The sequence below is a fragment of the Phoxinus phoxinus genome (assembly GCF_949152265.1).
Source record: "Phoxinus phoxinus genome assembly, chromosome: 20".
NCBI lineage: Eukaryota > Metazoa > Chordata > Actinopteri > Cypriniformes > Leuciscidae > Phoxinus > Phoxinus phoxinus.
In genome coordinates, this window is record NC_136895.1 from 23,712,479 (window position 1) to 23,731,553 (window position 19,075).

At 37.3% G+C, this 19,075-nt stretch overlaps 2 protein-coding genes across 3 annotated transcripts in view; one reads left to right on the top strand and one right to left on the bottom strand.

The window, feature by feature from the left end:
• Positions 1 to 365: 365 nt before the first annotated feature.
• LOC306988949 (uncharacterized protein) overlaps positions 366 to 19,075 on the top strand; it is a 29,645-nt gene continuing 10,935 nt past the window's right edge. The window contains exons 1-8 of one of the 2 annotated variants that reach the window (XM_079594179.1): positions 366 to 700; positions 1,165 to 1,485; positions 2,250 to 2,573; positions 3,969 to 4,088; positions 6,362 to 6,667; positions 6,765 to 7,064; positions 9,977 to 10,276; positions 11,060 to 11,778. In XM_079594179.1, the coding sequence (XP_079450305.1) occupies positions 664 to 700; positions 1,165 to 1,485; positions 2,250 to 2,573; positions 3,969 to 4,088; positions 6,362 to 6,667; positions 6,765 to 7,064; positions 9,977 to 10,276; positions 11,060 to 11,142 (1,791 nt within the window). In that variant the 5' untranslated portion in view covers positions 366 to 663 and the 3' untranslated portion in view covers positions 11,143 to 11,778. Of the gene's footprint in view, positions 701 to 1,164; positions 1,486 to 2,249; positions 2,574 to 3,968; positions 4,089 to 6,361; positions 6,668 to 6,764; positions 7,065 to 9,976; positions 10,277 to 11,059; positions 11,779 to 19,075 lie in introns of those variants that run through there. The other variant, XM_079594181.1, reaches the window with a different exon arrangement.
• On the bottom strand, positions 12,412 to 19,029 carry LOC306988974 (uncharacterized protein). Its single transcript, XM_079594234.1, has 4 exons — positions 18,585 to 19,029; positions 17,322 to 17,627; positions 15,599 to 15,706; positions 12,412 to 14,667 (listed from the first exon to the last, which is right to left on the bottom strand). The coding sequence occupies exons 1-4, from the start codon at positions 18,631 to 18,633 to the stop codon at positions 14,450 to 14,452; spliced, it is 681 nt and encodes a 226-aa protein (XP_079450360.1). The 5' UTR covers positions 18,634 to 19,029; the 3' UTR covers positions 12,412 to 14,449.

Consider the following 19,075-nt stretch of genomic DNA (forward strand, 5'->3'; position numbering starts at 1 on the left):
GTTGTGTAATTTTATTTTAGGCTATATATTTTAAAATAATATTTTTTATATTTATTTTATTATACATTCTCTTAACTGTACATGTATAATAAAATAAAATGACACAACCCCGTCTCTGTTTTTTAAATGCCAGTTTTAATGTTAAATAATGTTTAATATTTTTAAAATTAAAACAAAAAGAAGCAGGGTTGCGTTTTATATTTCGTGTTGTTATAAATATGCAGTGAAGATAATCAATGTACACGTTGCCTAAACCACATTTGTGTGGCCATTTAATGTGTTTAAGATTTTTTTTAAATGAAAAGAGGCAGAGTGTTGTTTTATTCATTTTATTGTTGCCTAAAATATAAAGAGATAACCGGAGTAGCCAGAGCGTGCTGAGTGACGCGATCAAGAACGGCGCTGTCCCATTTGCAGAATAACCGGACTTGCGTCCTCTCGTCCTCGGGAGTTCGTTCTCCTAAGTCGAACTTGGCAAGTCTGAACTACCAAGGACGCAAGTCCGAAGTTTGCGTACTTGGTATTGAGAAACGGCCCATATAAGGTAAACACGACTCCTCGAAGGATCTCGCAAAGCTTCGGAACGGCTGTTTCGCGTCAGCCATCCCTAGACGAGCCTAATCTATCTTTATTAAGATTCTACGCAACTCTAACGTGCAGAAGATGTTATTGCTCTTACTAATCTTGTTTTTCATGCACGGTAAGTAATGGATTTCTGTAACTCTTTCGGTTTCACTTAGACACCGGCAGCCTAGCCTAGTGTGTTGAATAGCCTACAGGAAATGGTGCCGAAGAAACAGACACAGACGTGTAGGGTTATAGCCATAAATAAGGTGGCAAATGCGGTTGTTCCAACACTTAACATGTGGCAAATGTGGTTGTTTATATGGCAAATCGCATTAAATCAGTTGCCGTCGACATCTTCTAGAAAGTAACATCACCACGCCCTCATCCCCAGCATACCAACACTGTTTGTCTAGCAAAAAAAATTTGAATTTGCTGTAATTCCTATTATTTCTGGAAGTTGTTAATTGCAGGGTCTAACCAATTCTACCATAACCCGTAAAGTTAGCTTTTTTATATGAATTGTATTTTGTACACCATTCCTAACATCAGGAAAAATACATAATGTCTGATCTGTAAAACTGCTGGTTTCTGCTCTAGGTGTGTCTGCAGAGACAGAGGCTGTGATGGAGGGAGATTCTGTTACTCTACACACTAATCTTTCTGAAATACAGAACGATGATACTATACTGTGGCTGTATGGACCTAAAGACTCTGCCCTATCTCAAATAACGAGAAAGAATGATTTTACCTCATTTTTTGTCTCTGATGATGATGAGAGCTTCAGAGGCAGATTACAGGTGGACCAAAACACTGGATCTCTCACCATCAGAAACACCAGAATCAGACACTCGGGACAATATAAACTCTCCATCTCTAGAGAAAAGACTACCAAAAAGATATTTCATGTTACTGTCTTTGGTGAGTAGGCCATCTCAAGTCTTTCAATGTAACAATGATCCGGTAATTAGATCATTCTATTATTTACAATAAACCATCTCAGACACCACTATAGACATCAAATATGTGACATGTACCCTAATGTAAAACATTGTTACACTTTATTTTAAGGTGAGGCTGTTACTTTGTTACTCAAATAAGAACTGAGTAATTTTAATTAACTACATACTAGAGTTTGGTTTAGGGATTAGTTAATTGTAATCTATGCACAATTTGCTGTTTTTACTATAGTACCCACATGTAGTAACGTGTAACCACATCACCTCAAAATAAAGTGCTACCTAAAACATTTGTAAGAGTGACCCACTCATTTTTACTCGTATGAAATTACTTAATTTAAAAGGTCTATATTTATGCACACATATGATATGTGAATCAGTAAACTCAAACTGAGACAGTAATATGATGTTTCTTTCTGTCACATGACAGTGTGATCTGTTATCTGTCAACACGCTTTGGATAAAAGCGTCTGCTAAATGACTAAATGTAAATGTAACATGTCAATTTTAATAATCTTATGTACAGTAGTAATAATATCCAGCCATAGCACAGAACATGCTTTTTATTAGCTTTATTATTAACATTTCTCTTCAACAATTAAAAGCTGTAAATATCTGAAATGATGGCTATATATGCAATGACTTTAAATGTACTCTTTCCAGATACAGAGTAAATGCATTATAAGTTTAATCTCTTGCTGAGAAACTGTTTCTGATTGTTTCCAGGTGTGGTTGGTAAGACGGATGGAGTGACGTCAGTGTCAGTGAAGGAGGGAGAATCTGTCACTCTAAAGACTGACGTTGAAGTACAGAGAGACGATCTGATCGTGTGGAGGTTTGGAGATGAAGGAATTCTCCTGGCTAAAATAGACGTAGGAACTAAAGAGAACTCACTAAACGACGCTGATGAGAGATTCAGAGACCGACTGAAGATGGATCATCAAACTGGATCTCTGACCATCACAAACACCAGAACCGAACACGCTGGACTTTATGAGCTACAGATCAGAGGCCGTGAGAGCTCACAGCGATTCCTTCTTTCTGTCACTGGTGAGTCTTTATTAGTCATTCAATGTATTGACATCTAGTATTATTAAATCAGATGCTTGGATTAAAATTAGACTCTTGGACACAGCATTTGTGTTTGTGTTCTTGTCATGTTGATGAAGTTAATTTCAGTGGTCACACAAAAGGGTCTGATAAAAATGACCTAAAAAAGCCTTATAATTACTCATGTTTCTTATTTTTCATAGAATATATATTTTTAAATATATAAAAAATGGATTTCCTGTCCTATTCAATCCACTAACTTTTATATCATATTATATTTAAAGCCTATTATGTTTACATCGAACACCTACTGTAAAACTCTTAACTATTGTAAAACTATTTGAACATGATGAAACACTCAACAACTGACATTTGGGGTCAATTTTATATATATAGTCAATATATATATACATTACATGTATATTATTTATATGTATATACAATAATTATAAATATATATTATAATTAATATTTTTATTCAGCAAGGATGTTATAAATGGTATAAAAGTGACATAAAAAAACTGTTAACAAGTTACAAAATATTTCAAATAAATGCTGTTCTTTTGAACTTTCTATTCATCGAAGAATCCTGAAAATGAATAATCATGATTTCCACAAAAAACATGAAGCAGCATGTTTAGCAACTGTTTTCAACATTGATAATTGTTACGTGTCAGTGTAATTTTGGACTTGTCTTGAATTGTTCCTGTTTTCCTTTGTTCTTTTCCCGCCACTCTGTCGTTACTATGGTTACTGCCATTATCAGTTCAGTCGTGTCCCTTGATAAGACTATCATCGTTATCTGTATCACCCGTGTTCTGTTAATCGGTGTCATCCGATTTAAGTTCCATCGGTTATTGTCCGATCTCCGTTGTATTACCGGTATGTGTGCGAACCGTCTGCCCTTCTTTTATGTACCTGAATGATTTATATCGTGAATAAAAGTTTGCGTTGGAACTTTTGATTCTCCTTCGTTTTCTTCTGCCTGCAGCAAACCGTGACAATAATAATCAGAAATCTTTATTGAGCATCACATTAGCATATTAGTCTGAAGGATCATGCGACACTGAAGACAGTAATGATGCTGAAAATTAAGAGAATAAATTACATTTTAAAATATATTCAAATAGAAAACATTATTTTAAATTGTAATAATATTTCAGAAAATGTACTGTTTTTTTCCCCCCTGTATTGTTGATCTAATAAATTAATCTGGTGAGCAGAAGGGACTTTTTCAAAAACATCTACAGACCACAAACTTTTGATCGGTAGTTTATGTCAGAAAATCATCATAACTAATTTAGGGAAATGCCTTCTCATAATAATATGATTCACACAGAGAAATGATCACCTTCAAACTGAATCAGATTAAAATGAATGACTGTCTCTCTTTAGTTCCAGATCCGGCTCTGTCTCCAGGTGGAATAGCAGGAATATCTGTTGTTGTTCTGCTGGTTCTGGTTGTAGTTGTGATTTACTATCGCTACAAGATCTCTAAACTAGAAGAACAAGTGGGTAAGTATTACAATTTATACAAGCTAGACAACAACATGATTTTGACATGATTTTAGAATCTCTTGTACAGAGTGGTAATGTGGACTGTAGTCCACCAATTGTTATTAATGAAAATGAGGTTAGTCAGCAATTAAAATGCCTTTAGACCAACAAAGCAGCAGGTCCTGATGGTATTCACCCACGTGCTCTGTAAGTCTGTGCTGATCAGTTGTGCTCAGGTTTTCATTACATTTCTTATTTGTCCCTGTCTTCGTCAAAAATACCTGATATGTGGAAGACATCGTGTATTGTTCCAATTGCAAAACATGCTAATGTGGGTTGTAGTTTTAATAATTTGAGACCCATTGCTTTGACATCACATATAATGAAATGTTTTGAAAGGATTATCCTTAGTCATCTGTAGACAGTTCAGTTTTTCAAGATCCATTACAATTTGCATATCGAAAAGGTGTGGGAGTAGATGATGCCATACTTTTTATGCTGCATAATATTTATAATCATTTGGAAACAACTGCCAGTTCTGTTAGGATTTTTTTTTCCGATTTTTCTAGTGCTTTTAATACAATTCAGCCACATGTTTTAGCCGATAAATTGCTGCGTTGTAACAACTATTTTGTGGGTATTGGATTATCTTCTATATCGACCCCAGTTTGTTAGGCTGGGTGATAAAATGTCTGACATTATTTTAACTAAAACGGGAGCCCCCCAAGGCACAGTTTTATCACCCTTTCTTTTTTCACTGTACACTGCTGACTATAGGCACACTCAGACATCTTGCTGTATACAAAAGTTTGCTGACGATACTGCCCTTGTAGGTTTAATGAGCCAAGGTAATGATGTGGACTATAGAAGAGAGGTTGCCTTATTTGTTACATGGTGTGATGGAAACTTCCTAAAATTGAATGTGGATAAGACTAAGGAGTTGATCATTGATTTTAGAAGGAAAAAAGAAGTGACATTACCAGTGATAATTAAAGGTCAGGACATAGAGATTGTTCAGTCATACAAATACCTTGGTGTCCATTTGGACAGTAAATTAAACTGGAAGAAGAATAGTGAGGCTGTTTTCAAGAAGGCACAATCAAGACTTTTCTTTTTGAGGAAGATGAGTTCTATTGGTGTCAGCAGGAAGCTTATTTATGTTTTTTTTTTTTTAAATCAGGGAATTATGGTTAATGTCTTGTTTTATGCTGTGCTCTGTTGGGGATGTAGTATCACTGTAGATGATAGAAATAGGATTAATAAACTGATTAGAAAGGCTGGCTCTGTTATTGGTCTTAATCCTGATTCACTTGAGGTCATTGTGGAGAAGAGAACAAGGGCAAAATTAAAAATAATTTTGTGTTATAAAGGTCATCCATTATACTGTATTTTTAGTGGACTTAAGAGCTCATTTAGTGGAAGACTATTAATGCCTCAGTGTTCTACAGAGCGATATAGAAGGTATTTTATTCCGAATGCAGTTAGGTTTTTTAATGAAGTTGTGTAATTTTTGTATGTACTGATTGTTGTTGTTGTTAATGATTATTTGTCTAGTTGTGGTGTTTGTAATGTGCAATGGTGGCAAATGATTTTCCCCTAGGGATTAATAAAGTTTAACATAACATAACATAACATAGAGCTTTGTTTATGCTATAGTGTTTAAATATGTAATATGATGTTTTAAAGGGTTTCTGTTTCTGATTGATCGTCAATACTGCAATAATTAATGAACATCTGATTGTATTTGAGGAAATATACTGTCAGTTTTACAATAGCTTCTCACATTAAGATCTGACATTATAATGCTTTAGATCACTGATAAAGTCCATTACTTGGTTCAGCATTTTGAAATGAAAAACATTTCAGCAGATAGTCTATTAAATTCTCTATTTGGAGCATAACATTTAGATTCTACATTTTGTCTCTTTTAAAAGTGTTTCCCTCGAGACCTGAAGAATTCTTTCATGTGTAAAAGTTGAATTGTGAATTTAATTGAATTTTTTTTTCCGTTCCTCTGATCTCAGCTGCGTCTAAATGGGATTGTAATAGGGGTGTTTCTGTTTTCATATTTATTTTATAAAACCATCTTGATTCTGGGCGAATAAATTAATTTGCCGTACAAATCATTGCTTATGTCTCAGGCATCTTTGTACAGTTCATATTTAATTAATTAATTTGATAACACTATTTCTGCAATTGTAATTTCTGTATAAATGCATTTATGCCGTCTATGCAGCACTTGACCTCATGAACACATTTCTGTTGTCCATTTCTATGTGTTGCTGTGATAGCTGAGAACAAGAAAGTGGAGGAGGGAGGATCTCTCTGTCTACCCACTGGTGTTACTAAACTACACAAAGAAGATAAAGTACAGTGGTATTATAAAGATGAACGTGAAGACATTCTCATAGCTAAAATCAATGAAGAGACCTCTACATATGGTACTGATGTGAGATTCATAAACAAACTGAGCCTGGATCCTGAGACTGGAAATCTCACCATCAATTACATCGAAAACCTTCAAGCTGGACTCTATAGACTCAAGATAAAGAGCAAAATGAGAACCAAACACAACGGATTCATTGTTATCGTGACTGGTGAGTGTATCAAGTCTTTAGATGTGTTAATGATTTTGCACTAAAGGCAACATTTCATCTGCAATTCTCTGTTTCTGTGTGTTACTTTGACATGAAGACGAAGACGAGACGCAATCAGGGGCCGAGGGAAAACATGTCCTTCTCAAGACTGGTGTTAATAATATCCAGACAGGTGATCTGATACTGTGGACGTTTGGACTCAAAAACTGTCTCGTTGCTAGAGCTGATTCAAGAACAGCTTATATTGATGAGAGATTCAGCGGCAGACTGGAGCTGGACATGAAGACTGGATCTCTGACCATCAAAAACATCTCAAAGACAGAATATGGACATTACAAACTACAGATCATCAGACAAGAACAGACCACATTCAGGAGATTCATTGTGCTCGAACCTGGTGAGTAGAACAATATTTATTATAACAAATATACAGTATATTGATTTTGACAGATTTTGACAGCAAGTTCCAGTCCTTGAATCTTATTGGCCAAATAGAAAGATTGTATCTGACCTGTATAAAAATCCACTCACTGGATTAAGTGGGATCCAAAAGTCTGAGACCACTATTGAAAATGTGTCTTTCATTTTTTTTTTTTTTTTTTTTACTTTTTATTAGAAGAACATTTTAAAAATCATAAAGCTAATCAAATAATCTGGAACTCTTGGAACTCTGTTCGGCCAATCAGATTCAAGGACTGGAGCTGCTGCTAAATAAATAAATATATAGTAGTTATAATATAATATTATTTGTCAAGACAAACTTTGATGTTGGCTTGAGAAGTGTGAAATGCTTGAAGTTTGGCTTTCTCAAGCCAACACAATTATTTATTCAGTGTCTGTTCTAAATAAGGGAGAATGTACAGTCAGCTGGTAATTATAATAAAATAAAGCCCAACAGGAGCAGTTCACATTCATATCCGTCAATCTTTAAAATGGACAATCTTCTGAAGCCAACATGAGGTCTAATTGAAGTCTCAGTATCTACTCTATTACTTTAGTTCAAGGTTTTTGAGAACAAACATCTGTAGCAATTCCTGTTGTAGAAATATGATCTGAGTTCTCAGAGAGCTGATTTTACAGTATGAGTCTGTTTATCTCTTCTTTAAGATTGTGCAGCTGTAACATCTCATATGAAGATGTAGCAACACTGTTTATTTCTCTCTTTATATTTTTTTTATCATCATCTCTGTATTTTCCAGTAATTTTTGTGGTTAGAGTGCGACAAAAGCCCATCTTGGACCACTCCGATGAACACTGTCATGAGGTGACGAAAGCAAAGCGGAACTGAGTTCCCGCTGGAATTATGTTCCGCCCGGACCGGTGTTACGGTAACACCGGCCCACTTCCGGGTTGCGCGTTATGTCACCATAACAACCCTGATTTGACCGATTGACATCTGGTGCGGAGGATGTGATGTGGCGATCTGCGAGAGGACTATGGAGGTGGGGCAGCTCTATAAAAAGGAAGTACAGAGGCCATGGAAGGAGGCAAGGAAGCAGAGAAAGGAGAGGAGAGGAGAGGAGAAGGGGGTGCGGACGATTCTTCCTGTGTGCTCTCCCCTCGGAGGGGGGTGGACTCCTCCTGTGTGTTCTCCCTCTGCGTTGTGTGGTTGTTTCTTTGTCTTCCCCCGGCGATCTGGTGTGGTTCTCTCCCGTTGGGAAATGTTTGTGGAGTGTTGCAGCTGAAGGACCATCGTGAAAGAAGAGGAGTGTTGCTTGTGGGATCCGAGGGCAGTTGTGAAGAGTGGAATTCGTCGTCTGGACTGGGGAAGAGTGAGATGAGTGATTGACAAATTGAATCTCATAAACGCATGTTTTCTACACTAAATTGGATACTGGTTTGAAGTGCTTGGATCACGTTGTATACATCGCACTGAGTGAAATATACTGATTCCTTGTCGATCTCTAGCCTCCCCCTCGGCCATTGAAACCAGCGAAGTGAAGCCGCTTGTAGTGGTGAGGAAATTATTCACCGCATCTGTCCCAACTCTGACTATCATCGGCTCTTCAGATCGAGACCTCTGGGTGAGTGTTGGCCTTACTTTGCACTTGAAGAGTGGATTTGTAGTGCTGAAATTGACGTTTCCCATCACGTTGCATGTTTGGAATTGGACTGTCGTGTGTGTGTGGAAGATTTACCTTTTATCGCCGTGCACTCCCCATGTGTTATGCTGGTCTACCGTCCATCATAAGAGTCTAGCAAGATCGATTGCAGTCACCTGTTGGATGTCAGAAGGAAAAGCCCCCGTGCGTACACTACACGTGAGAACTGTTTACCTCTGTTTGAAGTTTATGCTGCCTGTCCCAGTGAGAGCCCGGCTCAGCTTATGACTTTGTCTCCTGCCACCCTTGTGAGAGCTGTTCACCTCCATTCGAAGTGTTGATTCCGTCTGTTCCAGTGAACGCCCGCTCAGCTTGTGACTTTGTCCCCTGCAACACACGTGAGAACTGTCTACCTCTGCTTGAAGTTTGAATGCTGTCTGTCCCAGTGAAAGCCCTGTTCAGCTATTGACTCTGTCTCCTGCCACCCATGTGAGAGCTATTCACCTATTTGAAGCGTTGATTCTGTCTGGGCCAGCCAAAGCCCTGCTCCGCTTGCTACTTGAGTCTGCTGTAGCCCTGAAACCCACCTGTATGGTGCGAAGTGCCCGCCCTTTACAACTCCTGTGAGCCTGACCCCCCCACTCACCTGTGATACCCACCTGTTCAGTACCTACCACTGCGAGTTGGCACCAGCGCCAGAAGGAAGTGAGCCTGACCCCCCACTTTCCTTGGATTCCTGGGAAGAGGAAGGAAGAAGATTTTAGATAGGATTTACAAATTGTTTTTATATTTAATAAAGCCTGTCATTCTTTTTATTCCTGTCTCCTGCCTCCTCCTTTGACACGCTCCTCCGGGTGATCCTGGTCTAGGGGTGGGTGCAGTCTGGCTTGGCCCACCTCGACCTGTGACAACACTAAAAAAAAAAAAAAAAAAATTGGTCAAATTAATTAGGGTGTAATATTGCATAAATAATGTAGAAAAATAGTAATGATCATGAATCACATATAGTCAAATATTATTCTTTTTAATAAATCCATCATGTAATGGCTTAAACATGAAATTACTACATCATATTTTGTGTATTTAGGTAGGCTAATATAATCCTGTAGAGATTAGTTCATGGATAACTAAGTGCCTTTGGCTATCTCCAAACATGCCAACATCGGTTAAAGAGTCTGTCATCTAAATGCATCTGATGTAGAAACTAATCTTTTCACACTTTTTTCTTCTGCAATTCTCTGTTTCTGTGTGTTACTGTGACATGAAGCCGAGCCGAAATCAGAGGCCGAGGGACAAGATGTCACTCTCGAGACTGGTGTTAATAATATCCAGACAGGTGCTCTGATACTGTGGATGTTTGGAGCCAAAAACTGTCTCGTTGCTAGAACTGATTCAGGTACCGGTAAAACTTATTTTAATGAGAGATTTAGAGACAGACTGGAGCTGAACGAGACGACTGGATCTCTGACCATCAAAAACATCACAAACACAGAATATGGACATTATAAACTACAGATCATCAACAAAGAAAAGACCACATTCAGGAGATTCAATGTGCTCGAACCTGGTGAGTAGAACAACATTTATTATAACAACTATATATTGATTTTTGCAGCAGTTCCAGTCCTTGAATCTGATTGGCCAAACAGAGTTCCAAGAGTTCCAGATTATGTGATTAGATTTAAGATGTTTAAAAAGTTATTCTAATAAAATGATTTTTTAAATTACATTAAAAAAAAAGAAGAAAATAAAAAGTGAAAGACATTTTCAATAGTGGTCTCAGACATTTGGATCCCACTTAATCCAGTGAGTGGATTTTTATACAGCTCAGATAAAATCATACACTGTGATTTATAGTTTCTTCTTAGTGTACATTGTATAATAACAAGTATAACTATATTAATACGTTTGTCAAGACACACTTTGATGTTGGCTTGAGAAGTGTGAAATGCTTGAACTTTCTCAAGCCAACACAATTATGTATTCAGTGTCTGTTCTAAATAAGGGAGAATGTACAGTCAGCTTTTAATTATTACAAAATAAAGTCCAACAGGAGCGGTTCACATTCATATCCGTCAATCTTTACAATGGACAATCTTCGGAAGCCAACATGAGGTCTAATTGAAGTCTCAGTATCTACTCTATTACTTTAGTTCAAGGTTTTTGAGGACAAACATCTGTAGCAATTCCTGTTGTAGAAATATGATCTGAGTTCTCAGAGAGCTGATTTTACAGTATGAGTCTGTTTATGTCTTCTTTAAGGTTGTGCAGCTGTAACATCTCATATGCAGATGTAGCAGATGTTTATTTCTCTCTTTATATTTTTTTATCATCATCTCTTTATTTTCAGATGATCCAGCAAATGAAAAGACAACTTTAATGAATCAAGAGAAAAAGTATGATGTCCTCGTGCTGCAGGATATAAGTGAATGAGAAAAGACGCCTACCCGTGCCGTTCACAGTGATGTCACAAAACACATTGATACATAATAGGCAGCCAATGTAGTTTTGGCAGAACCGGGCTAATATGTTCATGCAAGCACTGCTGAACCTGCAGGACATTCGTCCATTAATGCATTACAGTAATCTAGTTGTTACGTGCCGCGCGGACGCACATCGAGAGCGACATCTGTAAAAAGGTGCCTGAGTTGGTTCCTCTGGAAAACTACCGGACAAATGCATAGGGACAATGTAACCCAGTCCCGTATATTTTTGACTGTGAGTTGTTGTGCATTTTTGACCTTGTTGTCGTGTACCTCCCGGGAGAGAAAGGAGTTCTCTACCTGTTCAGTTTATTAACTGAAATTCTTTTTTTTTTTGCTCAAACTGCTCTGCTGTATTATCTTAACTTGAATAGCTCGGATCAGAACAAGTCATTTTTTACATCTATTGCTTGAACTGCTTACAAGGTAAATAGCCTGTGTAATTTTCCATTCAGGACTGCCCTGTTGTTGGAATGGGATGAGCTGAAGTATTTTAACCAGTAACCTTTTGATAATTTTGCTACAAATATTCATTGTATTGTGTAACCAGTATTTTTGTATCTTTTGTTTAAATAAACCTTTATTTTATAAAGACAAATACTGTTCAGTTTTTACTTCAGCTTACAAAGACCGTTCTATAAGTAATAAAAAGAGCATTATAGTGTATCTTGCAAGACCAAGAACAACTATAGGATCCAGGAACGATTCTGCTGGAAGGTAAACATGAATTTAATCCATGATTGTCAATGATTGTTATTGTTTCACGAGTGTAGGGACACCCCTAGATTTACTGGTACAGGCTAAACAAGCGAGTGAGGATTTAATCCTAATTCTGTCCTGACAGCAAAAGGCTACCTTGACACACTGATACTTGGGGCTCTTCGGGATCTAAGGGTAGTACCAACTCTTACCACAATATATAAAGATTGTCAGCACTGATCTAAAGGCATGATCTAAAGGGGGGATGAATGATCTACAGATCAAATTTGAATTAGCAACCACTTTGTGTATTTGTGGCTTCAAGAAAACTACGATTATTTAATAAACCGCTTATTCTGACCATAATTTTGTCTCCCTCTTTCCTGCTCTTCCCTCGTCTCTGTCTGCATCTTTTGGCTGGCAAAATAATTAACAAGGTGTTTATGTGTGGTTAAGTTTTTTTTTTTTTAAACCGCTGCTTTATAAAGTGGATTATGCAAGTGTTCAAACTTTCTGTCGTAAGGTAAGGTAAGGTAAAACTTTATTATCCCACGAAGGGAAATTTGTCTTGGGCCATCACCCATGCTGCATTCAGTACAGACATACAACAAATCGACAAACTAGACAACACTAATAATGATAAAAGTTCATAAATTACAACTCCATAGCACCACTATTTAACATCTTTACAGACACTGGGATGAATGAGTTTTTAAATCTGTTCAATCTACAGCGTGGAACTCTAAACCTCCTGCCGGAAGGCAGCAACTCATATTCTGTGTGCAAAATATGTGATGGATCACCCACAATCTTTTTAGCCTGCATTAGAGAAGCCTGTTCATAGAGAATCTGCAGCGATGTCTGTTCTTTCACTCCAATCATTTTCCAAGTCGTATGGGTCATTCGTAGTAATTTAGCTCTGCGTGATACGGACAAATTACCAAACCAGACTGTAATGCAATATCGGATTAAACTTTCGAAGACTGCTTGATAAAATATTATCATAAACCTTTGATCTACACCATAAAGTCTAAGACGCCGTAAAAAAAAAACCGTTGTTGTAATCTACTGCAAAGACTATCTACATGGATATTCCATGTCAGTAAATTATAAATGGAGACGCCAAGAAATTTATATGAAGAGACCTGTATGATGGTTTCATTGTGGATAATCACAGGCCTGTGATCACCAACATCTCTGGGGTCAAACACCATCTCATTTGTCTTATTGACATTCAGAGCTAGGTGGTTATCCTCACACCAGTTCACAAACTGTTCGATTTCTAATAAATATTCAGACATGTCCTCTTTCTTTTTCAGTAAACCTAAGATTGCAGTATCATCTGAAAACTTAATTATGTGGTTATTAGAATAATGCCTTCTACACTCATCCGTATACGAAGTAAACAACACCGGTGAGCTAACACAGCCCTGAGGGGCTCCTGTGCTTAACGTTCTGAATTCAGAAAATGTACCATTGACATTAACCTGCTGCCTGCGATTGGTCAAAAAAGAATAATACCATTTTATAATAGATGGATGAACTTTAAAATCATTCAGCCTTGCAATTAAAAGATGTGGTTGCAACATATTAATAGCTGAACTAAAATCTACAAATAAAAGACGTGCATATGAGCTTACATTGATTCTCTGCACAATTCCTGTTCATGATGTTCATCAAATTATTCATGATGTTGCAATCACAGTAAGTATGTCTTATTTTACTGTTTTTATTTAGTAAGTGGTTCTTAGTTCTTTTGTAGTCAAAGCATGATTTATTCACACTATTGTTCAAACATCATAACATATTCAACAACCAGTAAAGACAAAAACAGCATTTTATCTTAATTAGTAGGTTAAATATTTTATAGAATTCAAGTTGTCTAGATCCAGTGGTCCACACTCTGGTCTAGATATATATTAGCACAGATTAACCAACATAGTCTAATATCCAACAAACATTAACAGCGATGTAAGGATCTTGTCTGCTATTCAGTATTGTGTAGGACTGTAATAATGAACAGTTCAGATGTTTCTCCTAATATAAATGACACTGCCGAAGCTCCACATAGTAATAGACTCTCATTGAACTACAACATGCACTGACCCGATATAAAATCAGAATGTGTTTGCATATTCAGTCATAAGGGGAAGCCAAAGCCGCATCTTCTGCATTAGAATAACTGCTGTTGGAAAATAATAGAAGCTTGCTTAAATCTTATTAATCAGACTTGTTTCCTTAAAGTAGATTCAATTAATACCGGTTTGGACATGTAGAATGAGAAGTATGAGGTTTCTTTTCCCCTATTGACCTTAATTCCTCTACAAGCTGAACTCTTTTACAAACAGTTTCACTTTGCCTCACAAACTTAGCTGATAGTTTATCACGTGCATTCAGTGAATCACATTTCCACATATAACTGTTTGAACTATGTTGTTTTGTGACGTTATAAATGTGGACAGGCACAGGGGAACGCTGGAAAATAATCTGTGAATAAATAGCTGTGCAAGGAACAGGAATTGTGCAGAGAATCAGTGTACGTTTGCTTTATATCTGCTTTATACATATCTGGAACTAAAGCTTCTGCTCAGTTCACACTGTTGGTCTGATTTGACTCCAGGAGTCTGACAGTGATGTCTGGTCTCTTCTTCTCTGATCATCTCACTTCTTGTAGATCTGATGTCATAAACCAGCACAGCAACAGTAGCCACGCCCACCAGAGCAGAGAGAGCCAATCGGATCACAGCTTCAGTGAAACCACAACAGTGGATGTGGTCTGAAAAAAAGAAAAGAGAAATGCTATAATAAAGTTTCCATATAAACATATACATGATGGTTTTGTGGGTTATTAGGCGCCCAAACATCTATTGGGAAGGCAATGAATCCACAAGCTTTTATATGTGTGTCTGCATGCACACTTTCCTTGCTCAGCAAAATAACATTAGCTAGGATTGTTTAATATCGGCAATTCTACTCTTTTAAGGGCTTCAGCTCTGTCTTTAGTCTCAGTTCTTCTAGAAACGTGAGTGATAATGTGATTCTTCCTCCATGATATTTTTTCTCATCGAGTAGCCTAATGTTTTCTAGAGCAGACCCGACACGGCTCTCGGACACGGGATTCACTTCTCTGTCGCTCCTCTGCGGTCTGTTCTCAATTCCTGTAAATTCACACATAAAAACAAGCAAATATGCCTTACCCCCAATTTCCATAAACCCCAGGGAATGCATGAGCTGATCAAATGTAAACCCTGAATGCAATGTAAGTCACTTTGGTAAAAGCATCTTCCAAATGCATAAATGCAATGTAAATGTTGCAGTTTCATTGTGTTATGGGGTAATATGTGATTATAGGGTACTCCCCAGAAGTAATATGAATCAACACCTATATGTACTGCATCAATGCAATGAATATGTATTAGGTTTTAACTTCGATCACGTGAAACCAGTCCTAATGACCCGCTCCGAGTGGGATTCGAACCGTGGTCTACGGCATGGGAGGCAAAAGACCGCAGCCTAGTATCAATCGCTAGTTTGCTTCTGGAGATCAGGGGAGTGAGGTTTACTCGCACAGCGACTACTAGCTCCATTACACAGGCCACTATGAACTAACAGTGGATTTCAGAGTGAAAAACTAATATCACACTGATTTACCTGAACACATCTAACAGTGTTCTGCTCTGTAAATAAACATATCATCAGTGATGTACCTGAACTTGGCTGATAGGTTTCGGTAATGTTGTTATTCTCCGTTTGATTGACGGTTGAATTGTTCACCACAAAGCTGGACGTCACACAACTTGAGCTTGATGATCTTTCTGATGATGAAGAATATTGTGGAGTCACCGATAATGACAGATAGGGGTGATATCAGCTAAATTGGGCCACTTTTCGGTAAATCGTTTGGGACAATAATACAACACCATATATGCCCTTTCCATGTGTTTTTATGATTAATAATGACTGTTTTTTATCATTTTGTGTTGAAATTATTTAATAAAATTTAATTATTTAGGCCCTACAGTTCTTGAAACATCAGCTGTGCCAACTTTTTTTGCATGAGCAGTTTCAGGTAAAATGGGCCAGTCAAACTGCAAAAGGAAATAGTAATTTATCATCAATTTTAATTTTAAAACACAATTGCTTATACAGCCACATAACATTTAAAGTGCATTAAACAAAAATATTCATATGTGCCATTAAAAAAAAAAAAACATTTTGGGTGCAAACCCACATATTAAAATGTGCTATTAAAAAAGTGTGTGTGCAAGTGTGAGTGTGTGTGCGTGCATGTGTGAGTGTTTGTGCATGTGTGAGTGTGTGTGCGTGCATGTGTGAGTGTGTGTGTGATTGTGTGTGCGTGTGTGCATGTGTGAGTGTGTGCAATGTGCATGTGTGAGTGTGTGTGCGTGTGTGCATGTGTGAGTGTGTGTGCGTGCATGTGTGAGTGTGATTGTGTGCTCGTGTGTGTGCGTGCATGTGTGAGTGTGATTGTGTGCTCGTGTGTGCATGTGTGAGTATGTGCATGTGTGAGTGTGTGAGCGTGTGTGCGTGTGTGAGTGTGTGTGTGATTGTGTGCATGTGTGAGTGTGTGCAATGTGCATGTGTGAGTGTGTGAGCGTGTGTGCATGTGTGAGTTTGTGTGCATGTGTGAGTTTGTGTGCATAATGCAAATAAAATATCTACTTCCATTATTACTGTTCAGGGGGTGTGTGGGGTCATGGTGAGACACTCACTCACACACACTCACTCACACACACTCACTCACTCACTCACTCACACTCAAACACATGTGTGTCATTGACACAGATGATGGCCCATTTTAGCTGAAACCATGTAGCCCATTTTACCTCAGTGGGTTAAGGTAAATTGGGCCGCCAAGAAAAACATCACTTTTTCAAAAAATATGTTCATATACCAAACTAACAATATTATTTCTGATCGATGCCATCAAGACAGATATTATGCATAGTTTTTTTTATGTGCATGTTCGTTTTTTTATAGATGTATCATCCTTATAATAGTTTAGTTAAATTTGGTATGCCAGGCTACTTACCATGCAACTTTCTGGTGCAGTCTTGATTTGAATTATTGCCCCACCCACCATAGCAACAATAAACCAATCAAATCACCTGTTACTTGTCAAGCACAGTTATGACAACAGTTTGAAATCCTTTGCAGTCATTGGCTTTAAATTCCAGAGGGGCTGGGACCCCCAAACCTTAGATGGCCCATTTTACCTGATATCACCCCTAACTGTGATGTCAGTCTCATCACACACTTCTGATCTTAAATAAAGCAGTCAATATCATAAGATGTGGATGTAAGGAATATTGAAAATAATAGAAAACAATTTTTTTTAAATATTACAATGACAAAGATACATTTCAAATGAAGACTGGTCAGTAAATTACGCCATAATGGTCAACTCACCATTGACTGTAACATTGAAACTCTTGTATTTGGTCTCTCCACTGACTATTGTTAGTTGATAAAGTCCAGAGTCTGAGGTTCTGGTGTTTGTGATGGTCAGAGATCCGGTTTGATCCAGATTCAGTCTGTCTCTGAATCTCTCATCATACGTAGAGCTGGTTTGTGTGAGTCTGTTGACTTCAGCGATTCGAGTGCTTCCGAACATCCACTGTATCATCAAATATTTCTGTGTTTCAGTAACATCAGTGTTTAGAGCGACAGAATCTCCCTCCATCACTGACACTGACTTCACTGCATCCGTCACATCTGGAAAACAAATAAGAAATATATATTTGCCACAGACTAAAAGCCAGTTCAACAAAATACAAAAGTTGCAAAATAAAGGAAAAAACAAACAGACCAACAGACAGATTGTGGCTTGTGACACAGAAAGGACACAAAATGGCTGTTTAGTACAATTTAAACAAAACTGTTATTGAAATATTGAATAAATTATAGAGACAAATTGAGAAAAGGCTCCGAGGCACGCATATTAAATACATTTCTGGACAGCAGCCGATAATCAAGCGCCCCTCAGCGTTGGACCCAATCTGTAATACATCCTTGTACAATAAATATCTTATTTATCCAGGTCTATGCTGTTGATTATGAAATAAGAGCATTTGCAAGACTGCAGAACTCATACATGAAAGGCAAGATGTTTTGGTTGGTTCTGAAATGATTTGTTCCTCATTAATGGACACAAGCTATTCTTCTTTTTGAGTGTCACGTGATATTTCTTAAGCACTCGTTTTTGTGTACTAACAGAAGTGAAACATTAAAACACTCATCTGTGGATCAGCTGATTTAATGTTATTCAGTTTACAAGTTATATTTACTGATTGGATCATGGACTTATCTCATTTGCATGAGAAAATTAAATATTATGTTAAGAAATGTTATAAAGCACCTTAAGATAAACAAATGTTGAAAACATGTTATAAATTATAACATTGATTTCATTTTCTTTCGAAGTTGTGAATTTTATAAGATCAACTTTGTTTTGGTCGCCTACATTTCTAGTAGCATTCCTTCAACAAAATTATTCACCAGGCTCCTAGACTAATAAATAAAATTGCTTTTGTAAAGATATTAAAGTGATGAGAACTGAGAAACTTTTTTTTCTTTTTTTTTTGGAACAGTAAAACAATCCTGACTTATTTTTAAACAGCTTATTTCTAAAATTACAAGAAGTGAAGTCACAAAAACACATGAATAACTTACCAACCAGACGACACAAGCACAAACAGAACAAAACAAAAGCGTTAAACATATTTCCTGACCGTTTGCCAAACAACTCTGTAAATATCTGACAATGTGTCTCGTTCTCCCGTTCACTTTTGTCACTGCATGTCGTCAGTGCCCACCCAGAGAGTTGGTTCGCTAGGAGGCGTTCTCATTGCTGGTTGCCTAGTAACAATTATGATTGACATAAGTGGATGTCAAGCTATTTTGTTGACATCGAAAACGTTTTCTTACCGCCAAAAATTTACATTTGGAGGGGTAATATATAAATAAATGAAATAAGTCCATTAAACGTTTAATATCAAACATGAACTATGCTTTCATAACATCCTCATCAAACACAGAGTCGCGCATTTGAGAGGAGTTTGAGATCCACGAAGAAGGCGCCTATAGCCTACACCTACATCTTGCACCAACAAAAGGGACTTATGATTTAGGAACCATAGGGTAAACACGACTTCTCGAAACCA

Bases quoted from the DNA above. Each gene is read 5' to 3' on its own strand.
- LOC306988974 (XM_079594234.1), bottom strand. From the start codon at position 18,633: ATGTTTAACGCTTTTGTTTTGTTCTGTTTGTGCTTGTGTCGTCTGGTT. The intron at 17,628-18,584 runs GTAAGTTATTCA...TTTGTTTTCCAG, and splicing joins GTGCTTGTGTCGTCTGGTTG to ATGTGACGGATGCAGTGAAG. The intron at 15,707-17,321 runs GTGAGTTGACCA...CTTCATCATCAG, and splicing joins TTTCAATGTTACAGTCAATG to AAAGATCATCAAGCTCAAGT.